At 34.0% G+C, this 25,518-nt stretch overlaps 2 protein-coding genes across 5 annotated transcripts; one reads left to right on the top strand and one right to left on the bottom strand.

Annotated features, from left to right (window-relative positions):
* The first annotated feature begins 14,361 nt into the window (after nt 1–14,361).
* On the top strand, nt 14,362–19,999 carry LOC131002729 (65-kDa microtubule-associated protein 6-like). Of its 2 annotated transcripts, XM_057929193.1 has the most exons (13): nt 14,376–14,630; nt 14,830–15,213; nt 15,866–16,069; nt 16,598–16,852; nt 17,374–17,589; nt 17,662–17,817; nt 17,901–18,060; nt 18,159–18,310; nt 18,401–18,488; nt 18,570–18,643; nt 18,722–18,796; nt 19,169–19,505; nt 19,672–19,999. In XM_057929193.1, exons 2-12 carry the CDS (start codon nt 15,133–15,135, stop codon nt 19,502–19,504), a joined length of 1,797 nt encoding a protein of 598 aa, XP_057785176.1. In that variant the 5' UTR covers nt 14,376–14,630; nt 14,830–15,132; the 3' UTR covers nt 19,505; nt 19,672–19,999. The 2 variants fall into 2 exon arrangements, with proteins under 2 accessions (XP_057785177.1, XP_057785176.1); XM_057929194.1 differs by having other exon boundaries at nt 14,362–15,213.
* LOC131002730 (protein BOLA4, chloroplastic/mitochondrial-like) lies at nt 19,972–22,083 on the bottom strand. 3 transcript variants are annotated; one of them, XR_009094391.1, is made up of 4 exons: nt 21,692–22,056; nt 20,561–20,631; nt 20,243–20,479; nt 19,972–20,082 (listed from the first exon to the last, which is right to left on the bottom strand). XR_009094391.1 is itself a non-coding variant. In XM_057929195.1 (3 exons), exons 1-3 carry the CDS (start codon nt 21,953–21,955, stop codon nt 20,326–20,328), a joined length of 489 nt encoding a protein of 162 aa, XP_057785178.1. In that variant the 5' UTR covers nt 21,956–22,083; the 3' UTR covers nt 20,180–20,325. The 3 variants fall into 3 exon arrangements, 1 of the variants encoding a protein (XP_057785178.1); XR_009094390.1 differs by having other exon boundaries at nt 19,972–20,096; nt 20,257–20,479; nt 21,692–22,055; XM_057929195.1 differs by lacking the exon at nt 19,972–20,082 and having other exon boundaries at nt 20,180–20,479; nt 21,692–22,083.
* Nucleotides 22,084–25,518: the final 3,435 nt, after the last annotated feature.

The following is a 25,518-nucleotide window of genomic DNA, read 5'->3' as shown; positions in this document are numbered from 1 at the left end:
CCCATGATGATATTAATTTGGAGATAAATTTTTTTAATTCAATTGAAAGTTTGTATTCGGAGATAATTTTTTAATTCATGTCCAAAATTATAATTTTATGAAAGTTTATATATTTACGCATAATTATCCCTATTTTTTTTATGAAAAGCTAAAAATATTAGCTACCTTATATTAGAGCATTCATTTCTATTCTTTATTTAATATTGTTAATTTATAAATAAAAAAAACCTAACAAGTAGTAAAACATTTGCACTAGCTTATAAATATAAGAAAATGGTAAACTTTGTTTACTCTTAAAAATATTGAATTTTGGTACTCTATTTATGTTCTCATTTAGTATTTCTTCATCACACCCAAAAGCAACTACCTTAGCGCAATTCACCTCTTATCTTCTTAAATTGGGTGAATCATTCTAGTAGTTTTTAATTTTTATGAAACTATTTTAGAATAAAATGGTTTGGTTTTGTTTCTCGTATCACTAACTAGTTAACCAATATTAAATTTACTCAAAAATCAACATAACTTTCAATTGTCATTATTTAGTAATAAGTAGTCCTTTTATGACTTATTTTGTACGCAATTTAAAATAAGGCGTGATATATTTGACTATGATATCTTTTATGTATAAGATATTAATATTTGCTTATATATAGAATCAGCATACTTGACTAGGGATGGCAATCTACCTGCGGGTAACGGATATCCGCGAAAACCCGAACCTATTAGGGTGGGTTTGGATACCATTTGATATCCACGGATAGTTTCGTGGTTGCAATTCACTATCCATTTAGTTCGTGGGTATGAGTTTGGATACTTACTATCCATACCCACGAAACCCGTTTACCCGCGAAAAATATCCGCCAATTACCCGTTAATTATCCGTGAATTACCCGTCAAATATTCACAAAAAATTCCATAAAATATGGGCTTTAAATATATATTTTGAGATTATGGGTTAGCATATTATATCTTAAAATAGGCCTAAACAGAAACTGAACTAAGGCCCAAATTCTAATAGTCTAATTTAAATTTGAATTTTGTTGAGCAATTATAGAATTTTGTTGGATTTTATATTTTAGTTGATGAATTTGAATTTAAACATTGTTCTTTGTGGATTTCAACATATGGATTTGAATTGTGTTGATTTTTTTTCTATTAAATTTGTTGTAAATTTAAATTTAAATTTTGTTTCGTGAGTATCCGGCGGATAGTAGATGGCGGGTATCCGGCGGATAGTGGGTATCCGCCGAATAGCGGGTGACGGATACCCGTCGGATAGCGGGTTCATGGATACCCGACGGATAGCGGGTATCCGCGGGTAGCAAGTTTGGATACCATTTGATATCCATGGATAGTTTCGTGGTTGAAAACCACTATCCATTTAGTTCGTGAGTATGAGTATGGATTGTCACTATCCGTACCCGTGGTACCCGATTGTCATCCCTATACTTGACGTGACTTGAAACACCTTAATTTAGGATTGGGTTGAACTAGAAAAATCAAAACTCAAAGAAAAATTGAACCTAAAAAGACCATCGAAGAAGCTCATCGTGCCGATCAGATTTTTTGACTAGAAAGGTCGCCTAAGTTTTGTTGGTATTATATATACTATTTTATTTAAATTTGTTTATAGTGCAATGGTTAACATGTTAGTTTCACAAGTTAAAGGTCAGGTTTTCAAACCCTTAACAAATGAGTCACTAATATATACTCCTTCTGTCCCATTATAAACGTTCATGAATTTTGGGCACGGAAATTAAGAAATGTGTAATTAGTAAATAAAATGAGTTGATGAAGATTATTTAAATATTAGGTATAGAGAGAGAATATGTTTGTCAAAAATGATTGAGATATTTATAATGTGACGTCTTATTATGAAAAACGAGACATTTGTAATGGGATGGAGAGAGTATTATAGTATAAAATTTACTAGATAAATTTAATTTACCTAACAAACTTTTTAACCATGACTATCAAAATGTATGATGATCTTTCTAAATGGAGTAATATTTTTCTCAAACACGTGTAGATGATGGCCGAACTTTTTTTTCAAAGGTAATAAATGCTTCCACCTTTTGCGCTCTCATCTCCCTTGAATGAAGATGGAATGGAAGTATGTGTGTGGTACCAATAACATCACGACCTTTTTTGTGCATAACTTCTATTTTTTTTTTTTTCTTTTGTGTGTGTGTGTGGCTTGACTCTTGAGCAATGGTATTTTAAGAATTAAGGCTGAGTCACCTTAATTATGTCAAAAATTCATTTTAGGCTTATCCTATATATAATCCCCAATGAATTTACTCACTATTTAAAAAATAAATAAAAATAATACTAATAAATTTACTATTTAGTCTATTTTATTCTTATAGTTTTAAACTAAATATCTAATAAATAATAGGTGATTTAATACCTAGCCATTTTTTTCTTCTTCTTATTATAGCTTCTTATGTAATCAATAAATGAATACAAGAGAGCATTTAATCAAGTGATGAATTTAAGAGAGCACAATGCTCTGCATATTCATTCAACCAAAGTGTACATGAACATATCTAATATCCTAAAAAAGGAATAGTTATCATGAATTTTAGGACTATAACTCAAATTACTCAATAAGAGCACTCCCATCAGATCACCTAAATGCATCACTAACTCTAAATTTAGGCTAAAACAATTGAAAATGAGATAAAAAATGTATCTAGCAGATCCCCTAAATTGAATGGGGCCCACAAAAAATTTTACACCTACCTAAATTCAATCTTAAATTTACACCCACCCTAAATTTATTTTAAGCTTATAATTAGTAGGGCCCACACATAATTATTATTTTTTTGTACAAAATAGGAGATCTGATGTATGAATTTATAAAATTGAGATCCTAAAATTAAATAGGAAAGCTTTAGGGAGGAATATAAGAGCATAATTTTGGGATTTCTGCTGGGAGTGCTTTAAGTACAAAACTCAAAATCCTTAAAAAAGACGATATAATCGTAAAATATGATGATAATATTCGAAATACAATTTAATAAATGCAGCAACACACAACATGAATACTCGACAACCATCCAAGTTTGCTTTCTAATTTCCTATATCAAAATTTCATTATAAGACGCAACCGCAAAACACAATCTTGCTACATATAACCACAACTAAATTCACAAATCAACACTAACAAATTTCGAATAAGCTCAACTGATTAAGATTAAGATCCATGTATTTCCATAAGATTCGTGGGGTCCTCCGTACATTTTTTCTCTTCTAATAAATTCATGAATTAAAATTCACAATAACACCATGTACTTGTCGAGAATTTTTATAATCATTTAAAAATATGTTAAAACACCATAATCCATAAAAGTATATTATAATTATCCAAAATAAGTAATAATACAATCATCCAAGTATCAATCAACACATGACACATATTCAACCATTTATACTTGTGTCGAAGTCCAAATAGCCAAACAAGAAATTAAAAGAGTACAGTGAGGATGTGAACACTTATTTCAATAACATAAGCATAAAAATGAAAGAAAAATAATTGTCATATCAATAAAATTGATAATAGGATTATGTTATCAAAATAAAAATAAAAACGGATCTCAAAAATCTTACTCCAAATTTGAACTTGGATTTTCGAGCAAATGTGTAAATTCGATTCCGATTCACCGAGTCCAATTTTTAACATGCTCAAATCTAATAAAATGGATTTGGATCCATAGATAAAACTGATCTTAGTCCACTGCCATCTCTACCTAGACTAATGTTGTAATTTTAGTTTGAATATCAAATTTTTTATTTTGGATTTTGGAGTTGGATGAGTTGGGATTTTGGTTTTGTGATAAATAAGAAGGATTGAGTAGCGCGAGATTGCACTGTTAGAGCATCCACATTAGGGTTACATGCAGTGACGTAGCCAGACTTTTTAGCTAGGGGGGGCCAAATACTCTCTTCGTCCCAACTAATTTAATCAATATTCATTTTTGGACCATCCCAGCTAAATTTATTTCAATTTTCTAATATGGAATAAATATAAGCAAAAAACATCTAATCACTTATTCATTTTATTACCAAATACACTTATTTTGATGGAAAAACAGAGAAAAAATATATTTTCATCCATTTTCCACCATTTTTACATGTTTATTATGATGGAAAATTTTCTTTGGCCAGTGTGAAATATTTTATCGGGCATCCCCTTTTCACTCATTTTTTGTCCAATATTAGATAATATTATTCTAAGGTATGGGTGTGAAAATATTTTTCAATATTTTATCATCTTTTCATCTCTAGCAAAACATACGATAAAAAAAAAGGAGAAAAATATTTTCTCACCTTTTCTTATCTATCATTTTTCAATAAAATTTTTTTCAACCAAAGTAAACGCATCCTTAAAACACTAGTTTTACAATCGTTCAATAGCTTATCTCCTACACGTAGAGAAAAATTGAGATTATTACTAAAATAAGAATATTTATGTATTTATTTAATATTAAATATAAAATTACTAAAATACCCCTAGTGTTTTTTGAAATTTCCAGGGGGGCCCAGTGCCCCCACTGCCCCCCTCTGGCTACGTCAATGGTTACATGATAGCTTACTTGATGAGGGGAGACCACATTGTGTAAGGAGGCTGCATTGGGATTACATGATAGCCTACATGATTTTTTTAGTTTTGATTTTTATGTTTTTCACTTAAATTTAATTGCTCAAATTTAAATAACACATTTTACTAATAATTAAAATGTCAATAAAATAAAAAATTTTAAAAAATTAAAAACACAATTAAAATTACGACAAAATTAAAATTAAAAACACAATTAAAAATTTAAAACATAATTAAAATTAAAAAATAATTAAAATTGAATTTCAATATATATATATATATTTTTAAAAAGGGCGCGTGTAAAACACGCGCCGAAAAAATAACGCTAAGGCGTTGCCAATGCTCTTATGGATGGTTTATTTATTTACTTTTTGAGAAACTCATTTTTATTGACTAAACAAATTTAGTACTTCATGATAAATTGTCAATAATCTAAACTATATATAGTTAATAGTTTGTCGACCTAAATATGATGATTACATATCCTCCAAATGAGGAATTGAGCCGTGTGCTTGCTATCAATGACAATCATCAATCACACAAACCAAACATGAGATGACTCCTAATTATGTTTGCTATCAACCCTCATCCAAACCAGATTAAATTCAAGTAATAAAAAATATTCCCCAATTGAAGGAAAAAATGACCATCCAAAATAATTAAACAAATACGAAGTTTTTATCCTCATTAATTAATGAATGGAGCGGGCGAAGTTATATATGATTATGGAAAATCAAGAACCCATATCTTACTTGTCTTTTTAAGTAGAGTATATGTCGCATAATTATTGTCTAACGTCATATGCTTTTCTAACCGAGTTACTACTTAACGCCACCAATATTTACTTAGACACAAAATCTTGGGTATACCTAGGTGTACCGTACAACCGGGTTGACCCGTATCTAAAATAGTATTATTTATATGAGTTGGATCAGAATATGGGTTCAAATCAGAGTGCGGGTCAAAGTTTAAGTGAAGGTGTGACCCGATTGTACGGTACACCCGAGTGTACCCAAGACCACCTCTTACTTAGAGCGTGCCACGAGTTTTCTCCTTATCAACAAAAAATATAATTGGATATAATAACACAATTTGTACTCGTTTTCTAATTTACAATACGAGTTTTAAATATGGACACAAAAAGATGGCATTTATAATTGGATTATTTATTTAGAAACACACGAACTTTTAGTAAGTATTTTCTGATTTTTTTTATAATATTTCTTTTAAATTTAAATATATAAACTTTGTGCTCGTCAGATTTTTTCGCGACGAGTAGTTCCGATTGAATTATAACTGAATTGGCTTTTACATGGCATATTATTGTGTACGTGGCGTGACGTAAACGTGCCAATTTTTAATTTAGTTATTACTGTGTAAATATACGAACATTCAATATTTTATAGTTTTTTCCCCAAATTTAATATTCTTCTAATTTTTCCCGCGAATTTTATTTTTTCCCACAAAATTTGTTTCCCTCATATTTCTCAATTAGTTTGTGTTGCAATTGGTTATGGTTAAAATGTTAATTCAAATTTGTATATCGTATCGAGAAGTTGGAATGCTTTAATATGATCTTTGGATCAAAAATTCTATACATTATTGAGTGAGAAATATGGGAAATTAATTTCGTGTGAAAAAAAATGAATTGTGAAAAAAAAAATCAGAATAACATGAGAAATTCGTGGGAAAAAATAAAAAATGTTGAAAGTTCGTGTATTTACACGTAAATGACTCAAAAAAGAAATTAAAGTCGTTGGCCGGTCATTTCACGTTGACAGCTCCGGCGGACAACCGAACACGTCAGCATCAATTTGGATAAAATAAATTTTATGGGAGAAATCAATCGAGCATGAAGTTCGTATATTTAAATTAAAATAAATAAATTAAACCCAAAAAATTCATTATATTTACACGCAAAAAATTCTTAATAAATTATGTATGATTTACAATATCGATGAAAATTGAACGAAATCCGATCCAAGCTAATGTAATTTCCAAAGACGTACACACGGAGAATTGTGTGATTTATAATTTTGGAACAAGATGAGCGAGCAATCCATGTGTACTTTGTTTTTTATAGTCACATTGTCTTTGAATTTGTTAAACGTGATTGATATTGTAAACCACATAAACTATAAAGATTTTCTCTAGGTCAAGATTTACAAGCCGCGTTGTAAAAAAAACATAAAAATGATGTTATTATATGCAATTAACTCATAATCCATTAAACATATCCTTTAAAAGCAAAAATCTTCAAATGATTTAAATTAGAAAACAGTAATGAAATAAAGGGTCAAACATAATTTTGAAATGTCAACTGTAGGACCAGATGTCCTTAAGGTTTAGGACAAGAGAGGACATAACTTTAATTTACTTGAATAGTATAACCCTTTATTATTACTACTATTTGTACCTGCAGCTAAGTATAATATGTAGATTTCTCTCATTATTGCCAACAAATTAATCCCAAAAGCTTCGACTTCATATATCTTTATCTTGAATTGGAAATGGTCCCTTGAATTGCATGGTACAAGTTTATAAACAACAACCACATAATTTATCATACCCGCTATATGTGTCTCGCTACAAACGAACCAAATTATGTTTCTTTTTGTACCAATAATTTATTAGCATAATACTTTGATTTTTATAAAATGATCGATGTAAATAGTAGTGCTAGAGTTCCCAACTAATTTAATGGTCTTCTTTCTGGTCAGAAAAAACCTCTATCATGCAGTCGGATCAAACATTTTATGTTAGTATTAAAAAATATATATTTGTATGTATTAAAAATATCATTTGTGAAGTGTATTATTTTACATTTAGGAAAAATAACTTCTTTTGTTATCAAAGAGCCATTTCTATATCTTAAAATGTAATTTGTAATGTATATTTTCTACAAAGTACTATCATTTATTTTCATAAAACAATTGCAAACTATCATTTTTATTTAAAAAACATATATTTAAAAAACATATCAATTGTTACAAAATATCATTGTATATCATGTTTTATATGCATGATTTTATTTATTATTGATAAAAATATTATTTTGCATATACTCTGGACGGCCAAAAGGAAGAAAAAATGAGGCGAAAAAGAAATGGGTTGGTAAATTTGCAAAATAAGATTAGGATATTTGATTTTCATCTATAAAATGCTGCAGTAAGTAAGTTGATCATCGTCATCTAAAATAGAAGAACCTAAATACTATTATGTGGAAAAACTAATGAAAAGAAATCCCACTTGATCATCTTCTTGTCCTCTTTATTTGTTTCTTCTTTTTTATTCGATCGGCACAATCGAGGAACAGGAAAGTGATTGCTCACTCAAATTAAGATATTTGATTTTCATCTATAAAATGCTGCAGATACCAACAAATTTAATATCCCATACTTTTCCACTTCCTAAATTGTTAAACTTTTCTTACAAGTTAATCAATATTATATTTTTTTTAGGTGAATCAAATACTATAGTAGTTAGTTTCATCGTTTGCTTTATTTCTGTACATTTAACCGACATCAATCTGCCAAACTTTTACTATTTTATATGACACAATTTTTAAAATGTTACAATAACAACAGTACCATCTCTTAATTAATATCTTAATTTGCTGCAAAATTAATGTTGGTCACAACATAAATAACATGTTAATTTTGTAACAAATAGAAAGATGGTGATATTATTAAAAACAGTACTTCAAATATCGTATTAAAATTATTTATAAAATCAATAAAACACAGATTAATTTGAGCTACATAATTCACCCAATTTTCACCAAGATGATCAATTATTAGCCAACTAACTACTTAGAACTACCATTTAAATATTCTAAACATAACATGATTATAATCAAAAATTGAATTAGCAAAGTTCATAATCATGAGCTAATTGCTAATTCATTTTACCCTTCAACTTAAAAAAAAAAAAAAACTTTTCACAGAGATAAGTGGTTATAGGATGGAGATTAATCATCATAATCACCTTTTGTGTTTCACCTTTTGATTAGTATACTCCCACTTTAATTTCAATGATGAAAAAAAAAAAAAAGAGGGATATGACAAGAGATGGAGCCCTCCACTGAGAAAAATCACTGTATTTTATGATAGGGCACCAGCTTTTATATGATTATTTATCATCTCCTTAGATAATGAAGGTTGAACAGAATGCAATGGGTCCATTATTCTTCTATACTTTCTAAGCAATAGTTACATTGTCATTTTCTTGCACCACTGTCATATTCTGCGCTCACAAACAGGTACCAATATTTGTACATATATACTATCTCCTAAATAGGTAGGCCTCTCAAATATACTATAATTTTTTTCCTTCAATATATGTGAATATTATGTTTTTTTTATAATATTATAAATATATGATTATCAACAACAAATATAATATGAACAGCTAACATCTACGGTGGATGCATAATCTTAATTAATAAATAAATGCAACACTCTAATTCAAAGTATTATTTATTTATCTAAGATATTTTAAAATGTTTGGGGGGAAAAAAATAAAACCTTGTTACAATTTTCTTAAAACATAGGTTTGAGGTTGAAGCCTTGAAGGAGTAGTCATAGACCCATAGTCGATGATATATTCTCTCAAGAAGATTCTTTCACTTTAATTGTTGATATAATTATATGAAATATAATTAAAAACTCATTCAGTAAATAATAATCTATATATTAATTATCTGAACTTTGGATTAGTTCTATGCTTTAATTTTTTGTATATTATGGTATTATAGTTTTTTTTTTTACTTGGGGGAGGGGGAGCGGTGGGGGTTTGCACCCAAACAAGAGATCACATCGTTTGATGTCTCATTGGGAACATTATGTTATTATAATTAATTAATCATCATAATATCGCCATTATTGGGTTTGGCTCATACATTATTTATCTTCAGGCAATGATTGGACTGCATGCAGCGACCTAATCCACTAGATTATACATCCTCAATATGTAATAATAAAGGATTTTGACATTGTTCTGAAACAATAATTGATTATAATAAAGTAGTGAGAGTCCCATAAAACTATAAGTATAATTGCATGTTTCGTCATGTACAATTTTGTTATATTTATAGAATCTATTTAGACATTATTATTGGTTAAATTCATGACAAACAAATTCGCGAATATTATTGGTTAAGGAGAACTCTGAATATATATCCAAATACTTATCACATGTAGTATATACTTTTTCTGGCACATTTCATTTCACATTCGTTAGATTAGAACAGTTGTCTTTAGGTGTTATAGTATCCAAATGAATGGATTTGTGATTAAAAATCATCAATCGATTATTACTTATATATGTTTATTAAGTTTGACTTTTTTAATACAAATTTTCTAGTACGTTTTTCCATAAAAGCATATTAACTTATAATTCTTAGTTAGTGTTTGTGAATTTCCTTGTCATTCCACAAAGACAAAGAAAAACTATTAAAGAGAATTGACGGATTCTACTCAATCCCCCTCCCCTCGAAAGAAAACGTTAAATACCTTTTTTGTTATAAAAATTACATTTATCGTGAAAATATGAGAACAGTAAACATATAAAATTATACTCCCTCCGTCCATGAAAGAACTTCCTAGGAGGGAGTGGCACGGGTTTTAATAAAATGTTGTATAGTGTATTGAGAGTGGAGAAAAAGTTGTAAAGTGTATTGGGAATTGTGAAAAAGTATTACTTTATTGTGTTGTTTTAATTAATGTTATTTGAGTGGTGGGAATTGTCTTAAAATTGGAGTATTTTTTAAGTGGTGGGGTATTGTCCCAAAATAGGAAAAAGTAGGAAGTTCTTTCGTGGACGTCCCGAAATAGAAAAATAGGAAGTTCTTTCGTGGACGGATGGAGTAATATTTATAGTGAAGTTTATTGTATTCGAAAAAAAAATAAAACTTTCTCTTATTTAAGGATTCCAACTCATGTGCTCCATTTATCTGTAAAGATGATGCATCACTGAATGATTGAAAATGATTTTTCGTTTTCACTCTAAATAAGGGTTCTCATTTGAAGCTAGCTTATATGAGATGGAGAACATAACAAATTGTTTTAATAATCGTAATATTCATGCTAATTATTTGTTATACTAATTTGTCAAATTTTTATTATTTTGTCCCCAATTTTCTCTTTCTTAGTTATTTTCAATATTGAGTCTGAGCCAACCCTCTAGTTGAAATAAGATTGTAAACTATTAATAATAAAAATTAATTTATTTTTGTAGAAGATATATAGAACGAGCTTTAGAACAAAATGTAGATTATGCTTTTAATGTACCTACTATTGGATAAACAACTATTTTTATAGCAAATGATTGAGTTATAATCCTAAGTGCCGACTCGAGCTGACACTTATTGGAGAAGGGCGGGCTGGCGCGGTGGCGTGGCTCGAGGGCGGCACTTAGCTTAGTGCCAAAATACGAAGGAGAGAAGGGAATTTGCGTGCATTTCACGCGCCCGAAAATAAAAAATAAAAAATAAAATCTGATTAATTAAAAGAAAAGGAGTTGTTGGCTGGAGTAAGAAAGGATAGTTGGAAATCAATGTCTCCTTCAATTTTTCCTTTTTTTTAAATATCTATATAGACCCTTATTCTTCACATTTTCATTCACAGTTGATCTCGTTTTGGCCCGATTGAGCCCTAGAAAATTAGTGTAATTTTTATTTTTATTATTATATTTTAATTAAGTATTTTATTTAATTTTAATTAATGTAATATTAAATTTTTTTATTTTAATGAAATGTTGATTTTTAAATTAAAAGAGTAAAAATGTGATTAATTGGAAATGAAGATTTTAGAGTCACTTTAAGAGCATTGGCAACGGAGGTACTCGAGGGGCTACTCGAGGAGAGGGGTGGACTCGAGGAAGGCGTTGCGGGGGAAGATACTCGAGGCATACTCGAGTCTTCGAGTATGCTCGAAGGGGGGGAAAGGATTGCGAGTGCAATGCAAGCGCCCTAATAAAAAAAAAGGAAAATTTGAAAAATTCGAATTTTATTCGAATTTTGACTGCACCTCCTCGATTTGCGCACTTTTGACCGACCGTTTTCATTTTTTTTTCTTCTTCTCCTCTTTAAAAAACCCCAACTTCTCCCCACCATCTTCACACATCTTCTTCTCCTCTAATTTTCATCTCCTCCATTTCTCTTCAAGAATTTTCTCCGTCATGGATCCACACAACCCTTTCTACGATCCAAATTGGTGCCCCGATCTCTCCTCCGATTATCATCCCGATATGGGAGGAATCAACTTGGAGGAGAGCCCGCCCGAGGAGGAACCGGTCAGTGCACAGCAGAGTGTCTCCCCACCAAAGAAAGGCGGCCGGAGGAAGGAAATGGCCACCAAAATCAAGCACGACAAAGAAGCTAGGTACCGTCATACTTACCTTCCCGAGCAGACGGATCTCATCGTCCAAATTTAGGCGGAGGAGACCAACGACGCCATCCGTGGGACGGATCAGAAGGGAGAGGCGTATTGGGGCCGGATCCGCGCACGTGTGAACCCCATCCTCGGCGTCGACCTTAAGATCAAGCAACTTCAAGGCCACTGGTCCCGGGTGAGCGCGGATGTGCGTCTCTGGGAAGCTGTTTGGGTGGAGACGCACAACAATTGGCCCTCCGGTCATTCGGATGATATGCTTCGTGACAAGGCCCAAATCCTCTTCAGGGCTCGAAGCCCACACAGGGCCTCCTTCAATTTCTGGAACGCGTGGAAAATTCTCCGGAACAATCCCAAGTTCAAGTCGATGTACCTCGTTGGAGACGTGCATGCCTCCAAGAGGACAAAGACCACGGAAGAGGGCGGCTTCACCACCTCGGCGTCGGGCGAGGAGATCTCTTCTGCCCGGCGCGAAGGCGAAGGCGGCGGCGAAGGGGAAAGGGAAGGCATCAACGTCGCATACGAGCTCGGATCCTCCACCGGAAATAGTGCAGAGGTTGGAGAGGACCGACGAGCAGATGAGGGCATTCACCGCCCAGTACCAGCGGAGGAACGATATCAGGGAGAGGGAGCTCGATATGCAGCTCCTGAACACGGATACGACGCACATGACGGATGCACAACGTGCATTGCTCGCGTCCATGGTCGCCGACGTGCTCAGGCGTCGTGGTCTATCCTAGGCTTTTAATTATGTGATTTTAATGATGTTTTAGGTGTTTTTAATTTTTATGTAATTTTATTTTATGTTTTAGGTGTTTTAAAAATTTTATGTAATTTTTTTTATGTTTTAGGTAATTTTAAATTTTATGTTTAATGGCGTATTTAACTATTACAAAAATATGTTATTTAAATTATGCAATAAAATTTAAATGAAAAACATAAAATCAAAACTAATATTATCAAGTAGGCTATCAAGGAACCCCAATGCAGCACTACCTACTCAATAACACAACCACTATCAAGTAGACTATCAAGGAACCCCATTGCGGATGCTCTAAGTGTTGATGCATTGCACTGGAAAGGGGTGGTGGCGCTAAGGTGGGGACCACCAATTAGCGCCACCCCTAAGCGACAAGGGCTGGAGATGTTCTTAGGAATCCATTTGAGCCCAAAAAATTGTACGGACTGTCCAAAAAATTTTGACCGGAAAACTACCGCTCTCAAACCCACATACAAGTACTTTGAGGTTCTTTATTTTAACAAGTTCCGCCCGATAATCCTTAGCTCCGTCACTAATTATGGAGTATATGATTAATCATCCATATGAAAGTGAAGAATATTTATTAGTCTCGGTTTTGAACCTTCTGTCTCTTTTCTTTTTAATTTGAAATATAACAATATCCAACAAGTGCAAGGTAACAACATAATGTTAGAACACATAATTTCGCAAATCATAATTTGAAAATATTAGAAAATCTATTGGGCCATAGTGTCATCACTCCTAATCCTGTCATATATTTGGATTTTCGAAAAAACATACATATTGGTAAAATGTTAATTGTGACTATGATATATTTTTGATTGTGATTGGAAATTTGCAAGTTTGTACAAATAAATTGACCTCTATAAAAAGAAGTTATTGGGCACGAGGACATAAATTAATTGACCGATCCTTCCCAAATAGATAGGGTGAACTAAGCATTATTTGTTATAATCTTTATTCGAACCTAGTAATACCTTATGCGGTTATGTTTGGACGACAATGGTCAACTAATAATTTTTTTACTCTTTCTCTCAATTTTTTTTATTCTTATTACACTAAGAAAAAAACTACTATAATTTATTTTCTTACATAAGATACGAACGATTACTTTCCGTTTATAATTATTTTTAAATAATTTTAGTGTATTTTTTATGGATTTAGAGTTAATAGTATCATATGTTCCCATTTTTTTTTCATAAAATGTTTTCAATTTTCACTTTTTATTCGGAAACCCCAAAATTTCAGTATTTTTTTTATAAAATATTATGCTATACAAATTCCGACGAATTAAATAATCTTATAATTGAACATTTTATGAAAAACGAAGTTTGAAACTTTTTAATAGAAAATAAAAGTTTGAGATATTTTAAAAAATACGCTAGAATTTGAATACACAAAATATCACTAAGCCCTAATTTAGAGGAAATATTTTTAAGAATATAAAGAAATTTTAAAAAATGCAAAGATGGTTGAAACGTCCACATAAGATTTTTAACCCGAAGATGCGTTGACGTAAAACAAGAGGAGAGTGGCGGTAGTGAGACATGAATTGGAAATAGTGATTCCGCATGACTATTAACAGAAGGCGACGAGAATAATTTTATTGAGAGGGGAATATATATATCGTATTGTAATAATAAATGATAAATATTCGACACCACTTCCGCTCTTCTCACTTAACACCGGAGGCGCACCGTAGCATAGAACTCCGCGCTGATCTAATTTGCACAGATCCACCTGCATTTGCGCAAGTTAGCCCCCACCACCCCCTGAATCACCAAAATCACCATAATCATCTTCTTCTACTTCCAGCTCTGTTAAAAAGCAGCAACTTCAACAGTAGTTGTGATAGCTGTTGCTGTATAATAATTGGGTTGGTGCTAACTTCTGCTTCTTTTTATAATCTAGAGTATTTCTCTACAGTACCTAATTTTTGCTGGTCCAGGTCCATTTTTCTCCCTTTTCTTTAAATTAAAGAAATTAAACAACAAAACCCAAAAACAAAGTTTGTTTTCATTCGCGGGGTTGGTAGTTGTGTGTCCAATTGCGTTGAATTTAGTTTCTTTCTCTAGCTTCAGATCTGTTAGCGGCAGAGAGAGAGAGAGGGAGAAATGGGGATGTAGAAATGGTGGTGCGTAGTATCTTTTTGGCTTCTCTTTTAACAACACAAGTAAAGGAGACAGCGAGAGAAGGAGCGAGGAAGCTGCTTCGCTTTTTTCCTTTTTAGCTGTGAAAGCTAATTCCGTACCTTGCTTCTTCTTCAGAAAGTGTAAAGCTGAAGCCTTTAGCATTTTAATTTGCCTTTCTCCTTTGCTCTGGAGTGGTGGTGGTGGAAATATTTCTTTGGAAGGGAAAGCATTTAATCAGTGGTGAAAATGATGACTGCTGCATTTGGGAGTAATTCCATCAGTTTTCATACAAGCAATACTTGTAATACTCTGCTCAAAGAACTTCAGGTCTCTCTCTCTCTCTCTCTCTCATGGCGTTGAAAATGTTGAATTTTGACAACTTAGCAACCTAAGTGCAATTTCCCTTTTTGGTTCTCTTGAGCAGGTTTTTCATATTGTTTGGGGGAGAAATGGTACTTCTTATAATTTTTTCCATGATTTCTGTTAAAACTTTTTTACTTTGTTTTTATTTTTATTTTTTTCCTTTTGGTAAACTTTATTGGATAAGGGTGGAAGTCTATGTATGTATTATCATGTGTAGATATGTAATTTATTACTTCATCAATTTCTCAATAATCCTTTTTTCCCCCTTCCAAGTTTTATCTTGAGATTTTTCCTCTCCAGTAAGACTTTGGTTTGTTACTTGTACACTATCTCAAGAAGCCAATACCTTGGTTCTACCCTGAACAAAGATTAATGTTTGATAGATAGTTTCTCTGTTAAAATTTAGAATTTGTAAACTATATGATGATATAGGTATAAACACGATTTCTTTGCATTGTGGTTGAAAATCATGTCTAATCTGCTCCTGTACATAACCTGAGTTTTCTTATAATACGAAGGATGAATTTAATATACACAATTTTCTAGTTTCCTTAGGTAAGACTGTAAGAATGGAGTGTGATGTAGTTGGTGGTTTTGTTATTGTTGTGATGAACAGCAATTGTGGACTGAAATTGGGGAGACTCAAGCTGATAAAGACCGCATGTTAATGGAGCTGGAGAGAGAGTGTTTGGAGATCTACAGAAGAAAGGTTGATGAGGCCACAAATGCTAAGGCATGCCTTCATCAATCTATTGCTTCTATGGAAGCTGAGGTTGCAATGCTTATTGCAGCTCTTGGAGAAATCAACATTAATTTGCCGGTAATGAACTTGAAACAATCAGCACTGCCATTTTGCATACTTTTATTTTTTAATCTAATCTTCCATCTCTTCCTTCTAATGCATAATATAGCCTTTCTTTTTCACTTCCATATTTGGCAAAGCCGTAGTGATGGTTTGAAGCACATGATTATGAGTGAAGTGAGACTATGCCCTCAATTCTTGTCTAATGGTGTCACAGCAACATAAAGCAATACAATTCAAAGATTTGCAGAGCTTTGGGAATTTGTCTTACTGGTTTTTGCCTTTTAGACACAAATTCACTCCACCCTTGATTCTGCACTCGTGGCTTAACGTAAAAAAATTATGGTGTATTGAGTTACAGTGCATCTGCAATAATCTTAAACTCTATTCTGTCCTTGTTATACTATCTGTGCTATCTAGGCTATATGTTTCAGCTCCTTGTGCATTCTTGAAATTATGCATCAAGAGGCCAAAGTTAGAAGTATTCATTAATCATTATTGTTGATATCAACTAGACTTCCATCATAAATATTTGATTGGCAACAGGTGCAGTCTGACAAGAAAGCCAAGTCCTTGAAAGGGCAACTAGCCTCAGTCAAACCATTAGTGGAAGATCTAAAACTTAAGAAGGAGGAAAGAATGAAGCAATTTGCAGATATCAAGTCACAAATTGAGAAGATTACCGGCGAGATTTCCGGTTATGGCAGTTCCATGAGCGTCTTGACTCTGGAAGAACAAGACTTATCAGTGAGAAAACTCACGGAACATCAATCAAAACTTCGTGCTCTTAAGAAGGAGAAGGTACGTGAAATCTATAATATAAAAGAGCAGTTTTTTTTTTACCTCCAAATTTTCTCTCTCCTCTCATTTTTTCCCTCCATTTTTTTTTTCTATTAGTAATTCTTTTCAAAAAATCGTTAATTATTACTATTATACAATACTCATTAAATTTAATATCATACTCATTAAGTTGATAATATTGTTATTATACACTATTTTAAATCAAATAATAATATTTAAACTAACATAATTTTTTTGTTACCAATTAATCTCTCATAAATAATGACATTTTGACATTTTTACTTAATTTAAAATTTTAAAAATAAATAATTTATCGTAAGTTTCGTAACCCGTGCATTGCACGGGAGGGGGCGTACTAGTAGTGTATTAAACACGGAAACATCATGCAAAAAGTATGTTCTGTGTAGTGCATCCTACCAGTCATTAAACAACTGCTTTCACTTAAGGATACTGTAGAAGTCCCAAATTGATTTGAACTCTGGTTCTAAAACTACTCTTCTTATTCTTCTTCTTCTTGGCAGTCTGAGCGCCTCCAGAAAGTCATGGATTATGTGAACGAAGTGCATACTTTGTGCGGTGTCCTTTATTTAGATTTTGGCCAAACTGTTAGTGATATCCACCCAAGCTTGCATGAATCAAGTATGGGGCTTGTCACGAATATCAGTGACAGCACATTGGAGGGGCTTGATCAGGCTGTCCTTAAGTTGAAAACTGAGAAAAAGTTCCGGCTTCAAAAGGTATTTGAACTCTGGCAATCTTTTGTCTGAATGTTTCATTCTCTTGCTCATTGAGAACTATGCTTGCTGCAGTTGAAAGATGTCACCGGGTCTCTCTTTGAACTATGGAACTTGATGGACACATCTAAAGAAGAAAAGGCTAGCTTCTTGAGAATTACTTCAGTCCTTGGTTTGTCAGAATCAGAAATTGTGCAACCAGGCGCTCTTTCGCCAGAGACAGTTCAGCAGGTACAGGAGCAGTATGAACTGCCCAACTGTGCTGCTTCTTTCTAGAAACGCGAGTTGATTATTTGTAATGTCATCTCTGACAGGTTTCGGCAGAGGTTGAGAGGCTCACAAAACTAAAAACAAGTAGGTTGAAGGAACTTGTGCTGAAGAAGAGGTCGGAATTGGAAGATATGTGCTGTAAAATTCATATTCAACCAGATCAAAGCACAGCTGCTGAGAAAACCAGTGCTTTGATTGATTCGGGTGATTAATCTGTTTCAATAAGTACCTCCTCTCTCTCTATGTCTACAGTCTTGTTGATTCTTAGTGAAGTTAGACGTTGGAACTCGATCATACTGCAGGCTTGGTGGATCCGTGTGAGCTCTTGGCTAACATCGAGGCACAAATATGTAAAGTCAAAGATGAAGCTTTTAGCCGCAAAGAAATAATGGAAAGGATAGACCGGTGGCTTGCTGCATGTGATGAGGAAAAGTGGCTTGAAGATTATAACCTCGTAAGCTATCAAATCATGTTCAGGATATGCAAATTAGATATCAGAGTTCCGTAACTAGCAATTTATAAAAATAATTAATTGATCATTCAGGATCACAATCGTTACAGTGCTGGAAGAGGTGCACATATAAATCTTAAGCGTGCAGAGCGAGCCAGGATCATGATAAATAAGATTCCAGGTACTTTTTTGGTTACACTACTGATATCTTTCCTTATCCGAGTTGATTGTATTTCTGGAGTTAACGAGACAAAATTTGCAGCTATGGTTGATAATCTAATTAGCAAGACTCTTGCATGGGAGGAGGAGAAACAGAAACTGTTTCTTTATGATGGAGTGAGTGATTTAAAAATCTTTCAAGGTGTTTCATGTTTTTGAATAGTTTGTTAATTGCATTCTACCTGTGATATGCAGGTGCGTTTGGTGTCAATTCTGGAGGACTACAAACAAGCCAGGCGACTCAAGGAAGAGGAGAAGAAGCGAGCTCGGGTAATTCAAATTTGATTATCTTGTGAAATTCTTTGTTGATAACATGGTTAAGAAATAAAACAACATATTGCCTTTATTGAAGATCAATAACATATTGCCTTTCTTGAAGATTAAGCCTTTTGCCTATTTTTTGCATCTCTTTCAGTCAACTGCCTTTTATCCCTAGTATCTTCTTTCTTTTGCAGCTTTTTTGTGCTAACAGTCTCATAAATCCAATTTTTTACTCAAATATTATTCATCATAAAAAAATCAAATCTTGTGGAAAACAGCTCAAACACTCACCCTACATTACACCGCATACGGAAAACAATTGAGAGATCTTTTCGATGGTTCTCATATTCTTTTGCCGTTTCTTCCTTTTTCTAAATTTAGGATCAGAAGAAACTGCAAGATATGCTCCTTACTGAGAAAGAATCTATATATGGGTCTAAGCCAAGTCCCAGGAGAAGCAGCAGCTTCAGGAATCAAAATGGATATCGAGCATATGGAAATGGATCGGTGACACCCTCACCCCGTCGCAACTCAGTTGGCGGTGCGACTCCTGAGCTCCTCACACCACGGTCTTATTCTGGACGCCATAATGGTTATTTCAAGGAAATGAGAAGGCTCTCTACTGCTCCTTTGAACTTTGTTGCTATACCCAAAGAAGATACCATGTCTTTCTCCTCGATTGGCGGCTCAGAGCCTGAGTCCCCTCCTCAAGTTTGAAGTAAGGTTTTTTGCAGTGCGTTTCATTAGTTTATGAGTTTCTACTATACCCATGACATTTCATTAAGCAGAAGCATACTATTGCTATCTACAAGGTCGATTATTTTGAAAAAGATTGACCTTGTGGCTCATCAGCTGTCTCATTTGAGTTTAATTTACTTATGCAGTGCCGCTGAAAGGATCCGATAGAGGCTTGTGAATATAGGTGATGTACACTATGGTGACCAAGGCCAGCGTTTTAGCAGGACAAACAGCTGCCATGCATATTTAACTTGCTTCTTGCTGATTTATGGGCGTATGTATGAGGTGGAGATGCTAGTATAGAGTTGTTTATTCATAGTCAATAGCTAATTGCAAATAGAGTTATCGACGTTGCTTGTATATAGGCTTGCTGTTGTTGCTGGGATTTGACGTAGCTGCTTCCTTTTGTTTGTTGCCGTTTCAGAGAGATTTTTAAGAGTATTCGGTTCATAAAGATGTTTGCATTTCAGAAAATGGGATCTTTTACATCGTTACTTTTAAACTGAATATGGATGGGATGCACCTTTTTGAGGTCTCATATTATCCATGGTTCTAAACTGCAAATTGGTCACTCAAAAAATATCAAAGTTTCTGATTCTTTATTGAGACCCATTGGTTGAGTGATGATAAAGTCGGCTTCTTTTACATCGTTACTTTTAAACTGAATATGGATGGGATGCACCTTTTTGAGGTCTCATATTATCCATGGTTCTAAACTGCAAATTGGTCACTCAAAAAATATCAAAGTTTCTGATTCTTTATTGAGACCCATTGGTTGAGTGATGATAAAGTCGGCTTCATCACTTCCCCGCTGCTGCTTCAGATGGAGTCCGGGTACTCATCTGGTCGACTGCGTGCACTCTATCCTGAAGTTCTTCCCATATCGCCTTGTAAACCATCCTCTGCCTATTAACTGCAGATTGCCCCTCAAAAGCTGAAGAGATCACCTCTATGCTGCAAATATTAGTCCAATACATTAAACTTTTGCCGACCAAATGATAGGTCTAGATATGCACCTACAACAAGAAGCCTCACCTCACATGGCGACCATCACCATAAGCATCCTTAACAACAACAACTGTGTCTGCACTTAAATGCTCCTTGATCTAATACCACAAATTTTTAACAATGTTCAGATAATCAAACCTCGTGCTAAGAATACAACAGCAAGTCAAAGCATAAGTGCATAATCAAAAGGCAATCTCTTGCTGGCAACCAACAATGGCATTTAACAAGCAATGGACATTCAGCATGTATAACTGTCTAGGATTCTTGAGAGCTGGCAGCTTTAATCCTCAAAAACAAATCTCTTATTGTAAATTTTATTAGAGAATAAATTAGACAATGCCTACTCATTCCAAGCTCAACTTCAGGCCAATTTATATCAAAATTGCGTCCTCAAAACATCCAAAGACTTTAACAGCTTTCAACCGAGTTCAAAAGCCAATTCCTCCAAATAATCATCAATACGTTATAATTTATGATCATTTGTATTCAGAAAACTCATATGATGCATTTTTTCGAATAAGGATTAAGGAAATGCAACGCAGTGTTATTCGCCATATATTTTCCCACAAATCGGCACACAAGTTCACCCCATCTGCCATTGTTCCAGAATCTCTTCTCGTAAGAGATGTAGTGCTTCAAAACTGACTAAAGCATATTACGACCTCAGAGCTTATCATCTACCTTAAAGAAAATCATTAATCTCTCTTCATTCTCAAGTTTGCCTCTTTTCAACTAAAAACGGAAGCTGGTTCCCTTAATCAAATAGTGTCTTATAGCTCTAAGAAAACGTAAACAAATCATCAGCAGAACTTTGTAGTTACTCCAGCAAAGTCTAATGAGTGGAATTTGGTGCAATCTATCCTACAGCAGATATGCTCCAACCAGGTGCAGTTGTCCACTCTCCAAAAACACTACAGTCACTGGGTGCATCGATGGGAGCATTTCCAATCAATTATAAATGCAATTGACCAAATTATGTTTCCCAAGGTAAAAATTGAGTTGTTCAAAGACATAATTAAGCTCACAGTCCAACCACCGACACCACAATTTCATAAAATAATCGGACTGAATACCCTAACCAATCAATCGGACAAATTTGATCTAAACTTAACCCCCAAACGAAAGAAATAATCAGGTAGGTATATTAAAGAAACGCACCTTCTTCTCCATTGTTTCCATCAAAGGAGATTCGATGGGGGCGGAACTTTCGGTGGCTCGGATGCAGAAATCCCGCCTAATTGCGAAAGCAGAAGAGGAACGAGGAAGCCTCCGAGTAAGTAACGAGCGACTGCTTGAAAGGTTGCGGGTTGTAGCCGACGTTGACATGATCAGCAGCGAGGGCGTTCGGCATAGAAAGGAGCGGCTGCCGGAGAGACATAGAGCCGCGACGTTAGGGCGGAAAAGCAGCGACTTGGCCGCCATGTTTTGGATGCTTTTTGTATATAGTGGTGGTCAGGGCTTCGTCACTTCCCTCCTCATATTATATCTCTATTCATCATAACAAATTTGGAAAAAACAAGCGCACACATATATACACCATCTTATAGGGCTAATTATACTTTACAATTTACATACCAGTCTTTTAACTTAACTAGCACACCCACCCGTGTCGTCGCACGGCGTGCGTTATTTTTAATAATATTTTAAATAAATAAATATAAAAAATAAGATATTGTATCCATATAAATAAAACTAAGTTATAATTAAATGTAAAAAAAAATTACACATAATGTCATACATTTTGACAATTTTCACCAAAATTCCAATTTCAACATAATTTTGCTAAAATGTTTAATTTTTCATTGAAAATAAAATTAAACATTACATTAAAGATAAAAATTACATAATTTAAATTACTTAAAAAAAACATAATTTAAAAATCTTAAAACTACATAATTCCCCGACGCTTGAGCACCTCTTGAATCAAATGATTGTGCCATTCCAATTAAGCTTCGTTCATATTCAAAGTATCCATGTTAAGGATCTTCAAATCGAGCTCCTCCATTTTCACCGCCGCGAGCGTCTTCTTGGCCTCGGCTATGCCACCGATTTGGGTCGAATGTTCCTTCATTTCGACGGCGACTTTCTCAAGCGCCTCAGGTCATGGAAGATGCTTCTCCCTTCTTGCCATTGCCTTTGTCGCGCTTTGCCGCTTTCGTCCCTTGGGGCCTCGTGGTGATGCTCGGCTCCGATGAAGTACTATTAACTTCGTCGTCGGATCCCTTCGACTTCTTGGTGGAGTGGACATCGGTGGCTTCCGTCATGAACTTTTGACACTCGCGTAGGACTTTCCAAGCGCTCATATAGCCTAATCTCTTCTTGTGGTGAGCCTCGAACATCTTTTGGGTGGCTTCGGTGATTTGATCTTCGCTCATTCCGCTACCCCAATTGTTGTGGCATGTTTTGTAGTAGTCCATCCAAAGTCACGTCTCCCTCGAGACTCGACCGAAGTGGGATTTGATAACATCCGCCTTACGCGTAGGAGCACCCGGCGGTTTGAAGGCGTTGTATTTCTCGGCGATTGAGCCCCAATATTGGTGCAACTTTTGGCTGGTGCCCAAAATTGGATTGTGGGTACCCTCCGCCCACAAGATGCAAATGAGCTCTGTCTCGTCACCGGAGTAGTTGGTGCACGTCACGCCAGGCTTCGCCTCCGCCTCTTCTTCTTCAACGGTTGGCAATCGGGTTGGTTGAGTAGTAGGCACACCCAAAGCAAAGACGTTTGAAGCTTCAGAAAATGGAGCAAACCCCATCATCGGTTGAGTGTTAGGCACACCCAAGCTTCCGCCGCATTTCTCTAGATAATCGTCGAATTCACGATCCATTGAGCAAAATTTGAAGAAAAATATAAAACTTGGGAAGAGATGGAAGAATGATGTGAGAATATGAAAATTGTGGGAGATAAATACATATTATTTATAGAGAAAAAAAAAGCAAAAAAAAAGAAGATAAAAAACGGTCAAAATTTTCAAAATAACCGATTTTTTTTTTTAATACGGCTCGTGTATTTCACACGCCTCACCATCGCAGCCGTCGTCCCAGGTCTCCGCCTCGACCTCGCTTCGACGTCACATGGGTCGCCAGCGCAGAGGTCTTCGCTCTGGCCGTTTCGACTCCTCCCTTCGACCTAAGCATTGGAGTTGCTCTAAAAGATACACTTGAAAAATGATGGACATTATCACTTTTATCTAATTTATACAATCTTCTTAATTTTTGTGCTGAAAAAAAAATGAATCATATTTAGTGGGACAGATGGAGCACAATATTGAATTCGACACCGATTTTAATAAGATATATGTTTAATTGATAAAAGACCCCCCCCCCCCCCCCCATATAGATTATAATTGAATTCAGAATTCTTGTAAAAAAACACAAAAACAAATTATGATTGAATTAAATGTGAGCCAAATGTATTTTTATTTTTATAAATAAGGGTGTTTTGTAAGATTGGAATATATGTAGAATGTGATTGAGAATGCATGGTTATATCTAAAAAGAAAATGTAATATCTAATTTTTGTGAACACTAAATAAGACGATTGTTATATTCTTTTCGTAAATGGAAGGAATACTACTTATATACGTTGGCTTACATAAAATGCATTTAACTCTTTTTGTTTCTGTTTAATTGAATGTGATGCATTTCATACTTGATTCCGTTAGTTCTCTCTTTCGTTAAAAGAGAAAGAAACACTCAACAACTGAACAAGCAAGGGAGAAAACCATTTATAACAAAATACGTTGGCACTCTCTTGCTAAGAAAAAATGTTTGAGAAAGCCTAAATTTTATACAAGCTGACAGTTCATTTAAATCCTTTCTTCAAACGTATAAAAAAGCACATAAATAACTTCCTGTTAAATAGAATGTACCTTTCCAAATCCATGAGATGTCAATGCCTTTCGTTGAATTTACAATTACACAAATGGGTTCTAACTTCTACAAATGTTTTTTAGGTCGAATCTGACGCAAAGTATTTACTCATAACAATAACTTTCATGTAAAATTCACTCTGAAGGTTTAGATCAAAAAAATAGAATTGCAAGTTAGTTTCAGTAGAAGCTCAGTGTCATGTAAAGAGAAAACAGCATAATTTCTATGGGACATAAGCGCATCCAAATTAAAGCTCAAGTGCAAAGGTCAGGATGAATTAATCTTAAGGGGGCATTTATTTTTCAGAGTTAGCCTTGATAGATAAAAATAATAAGACTAATCCTCTATTTACTAAAATAAATTAAAACTTTAAGATATCCCAAAACTATATCCCATTGAAAGAATGGATTAAAGATATCCTAGTAATAAGGATAAATAAAAATACTCAAAGATACATCTTATTCTTATCAATCATAAAAATTAAATACCACTTTAAATATAATATAAATAAGTGGAACACATTCAAACAACCATTTCATTTTCCTTCTAAGAAAACAAACATTTCATTATTTTGGGAATAATATTATTTTCTTGTTATTTAATGTGTGTGTGTGTGAAATAGCCTCACTTTCCTAGCCCCAAGACAAAAGAAAAGTTTACCTAGTCTATTTAATCAACTACCAAATAAGCCAAGAAATTATAGCAGTAACTAAAAAGAAACATGCCTAGACAAGACAATAGAGAAATTACACAGGTTTGTTCAAATTAAGAGCACCACTGCATCAAAGTTTCTCTCAGCGACAACTTGCAACTATCTGAAAGTAAGCTAAAGAAAGAGATATACATCTTAAATGTCTTCCAAGATCCCAGATAACCAAATTAAAAGAGCAGAAGACCATTACCTTTAACATTCAGTTTCCAGAAAATCTGTATCTTCATAATCAACTGAGTAGCTTCTTGCAACTTCACCTGATGATGACCTAACTCAAACGGTAATGGTAATGACAAGTTCGACATAGCCATTATAAATGGCTGATCTAGAGGCCTGTATCCACCAATCAGAACAATACCAGACTGTTAAGAGGATTGTGCAGCTTAACTGTAAGAATATAGCC

This window comes from Salvia miltiorrhiza, unplaced genomic scaffold, assembly GCF_028751815.1.
Source record: "Salvia miltiorrhiza cultivar Shanhuang (shh) unplaced genomic scaffold, IMPLAD_Smil_shh fragScaff_scaffold_177:::fragment_3, whole genome shotgun sequence".
Lineage (NCBI taxonomy): Eukaryota > Viridiplantae > Streptophyta > Magnoliopsida > Lamiales > Lamiaceae > Salvia > Salvia miltiorrhiza.
Note: the sequence above shows the minus strand (reverse complement) of the source record. Positions and strands in the feature narration are given on the sequence as shown.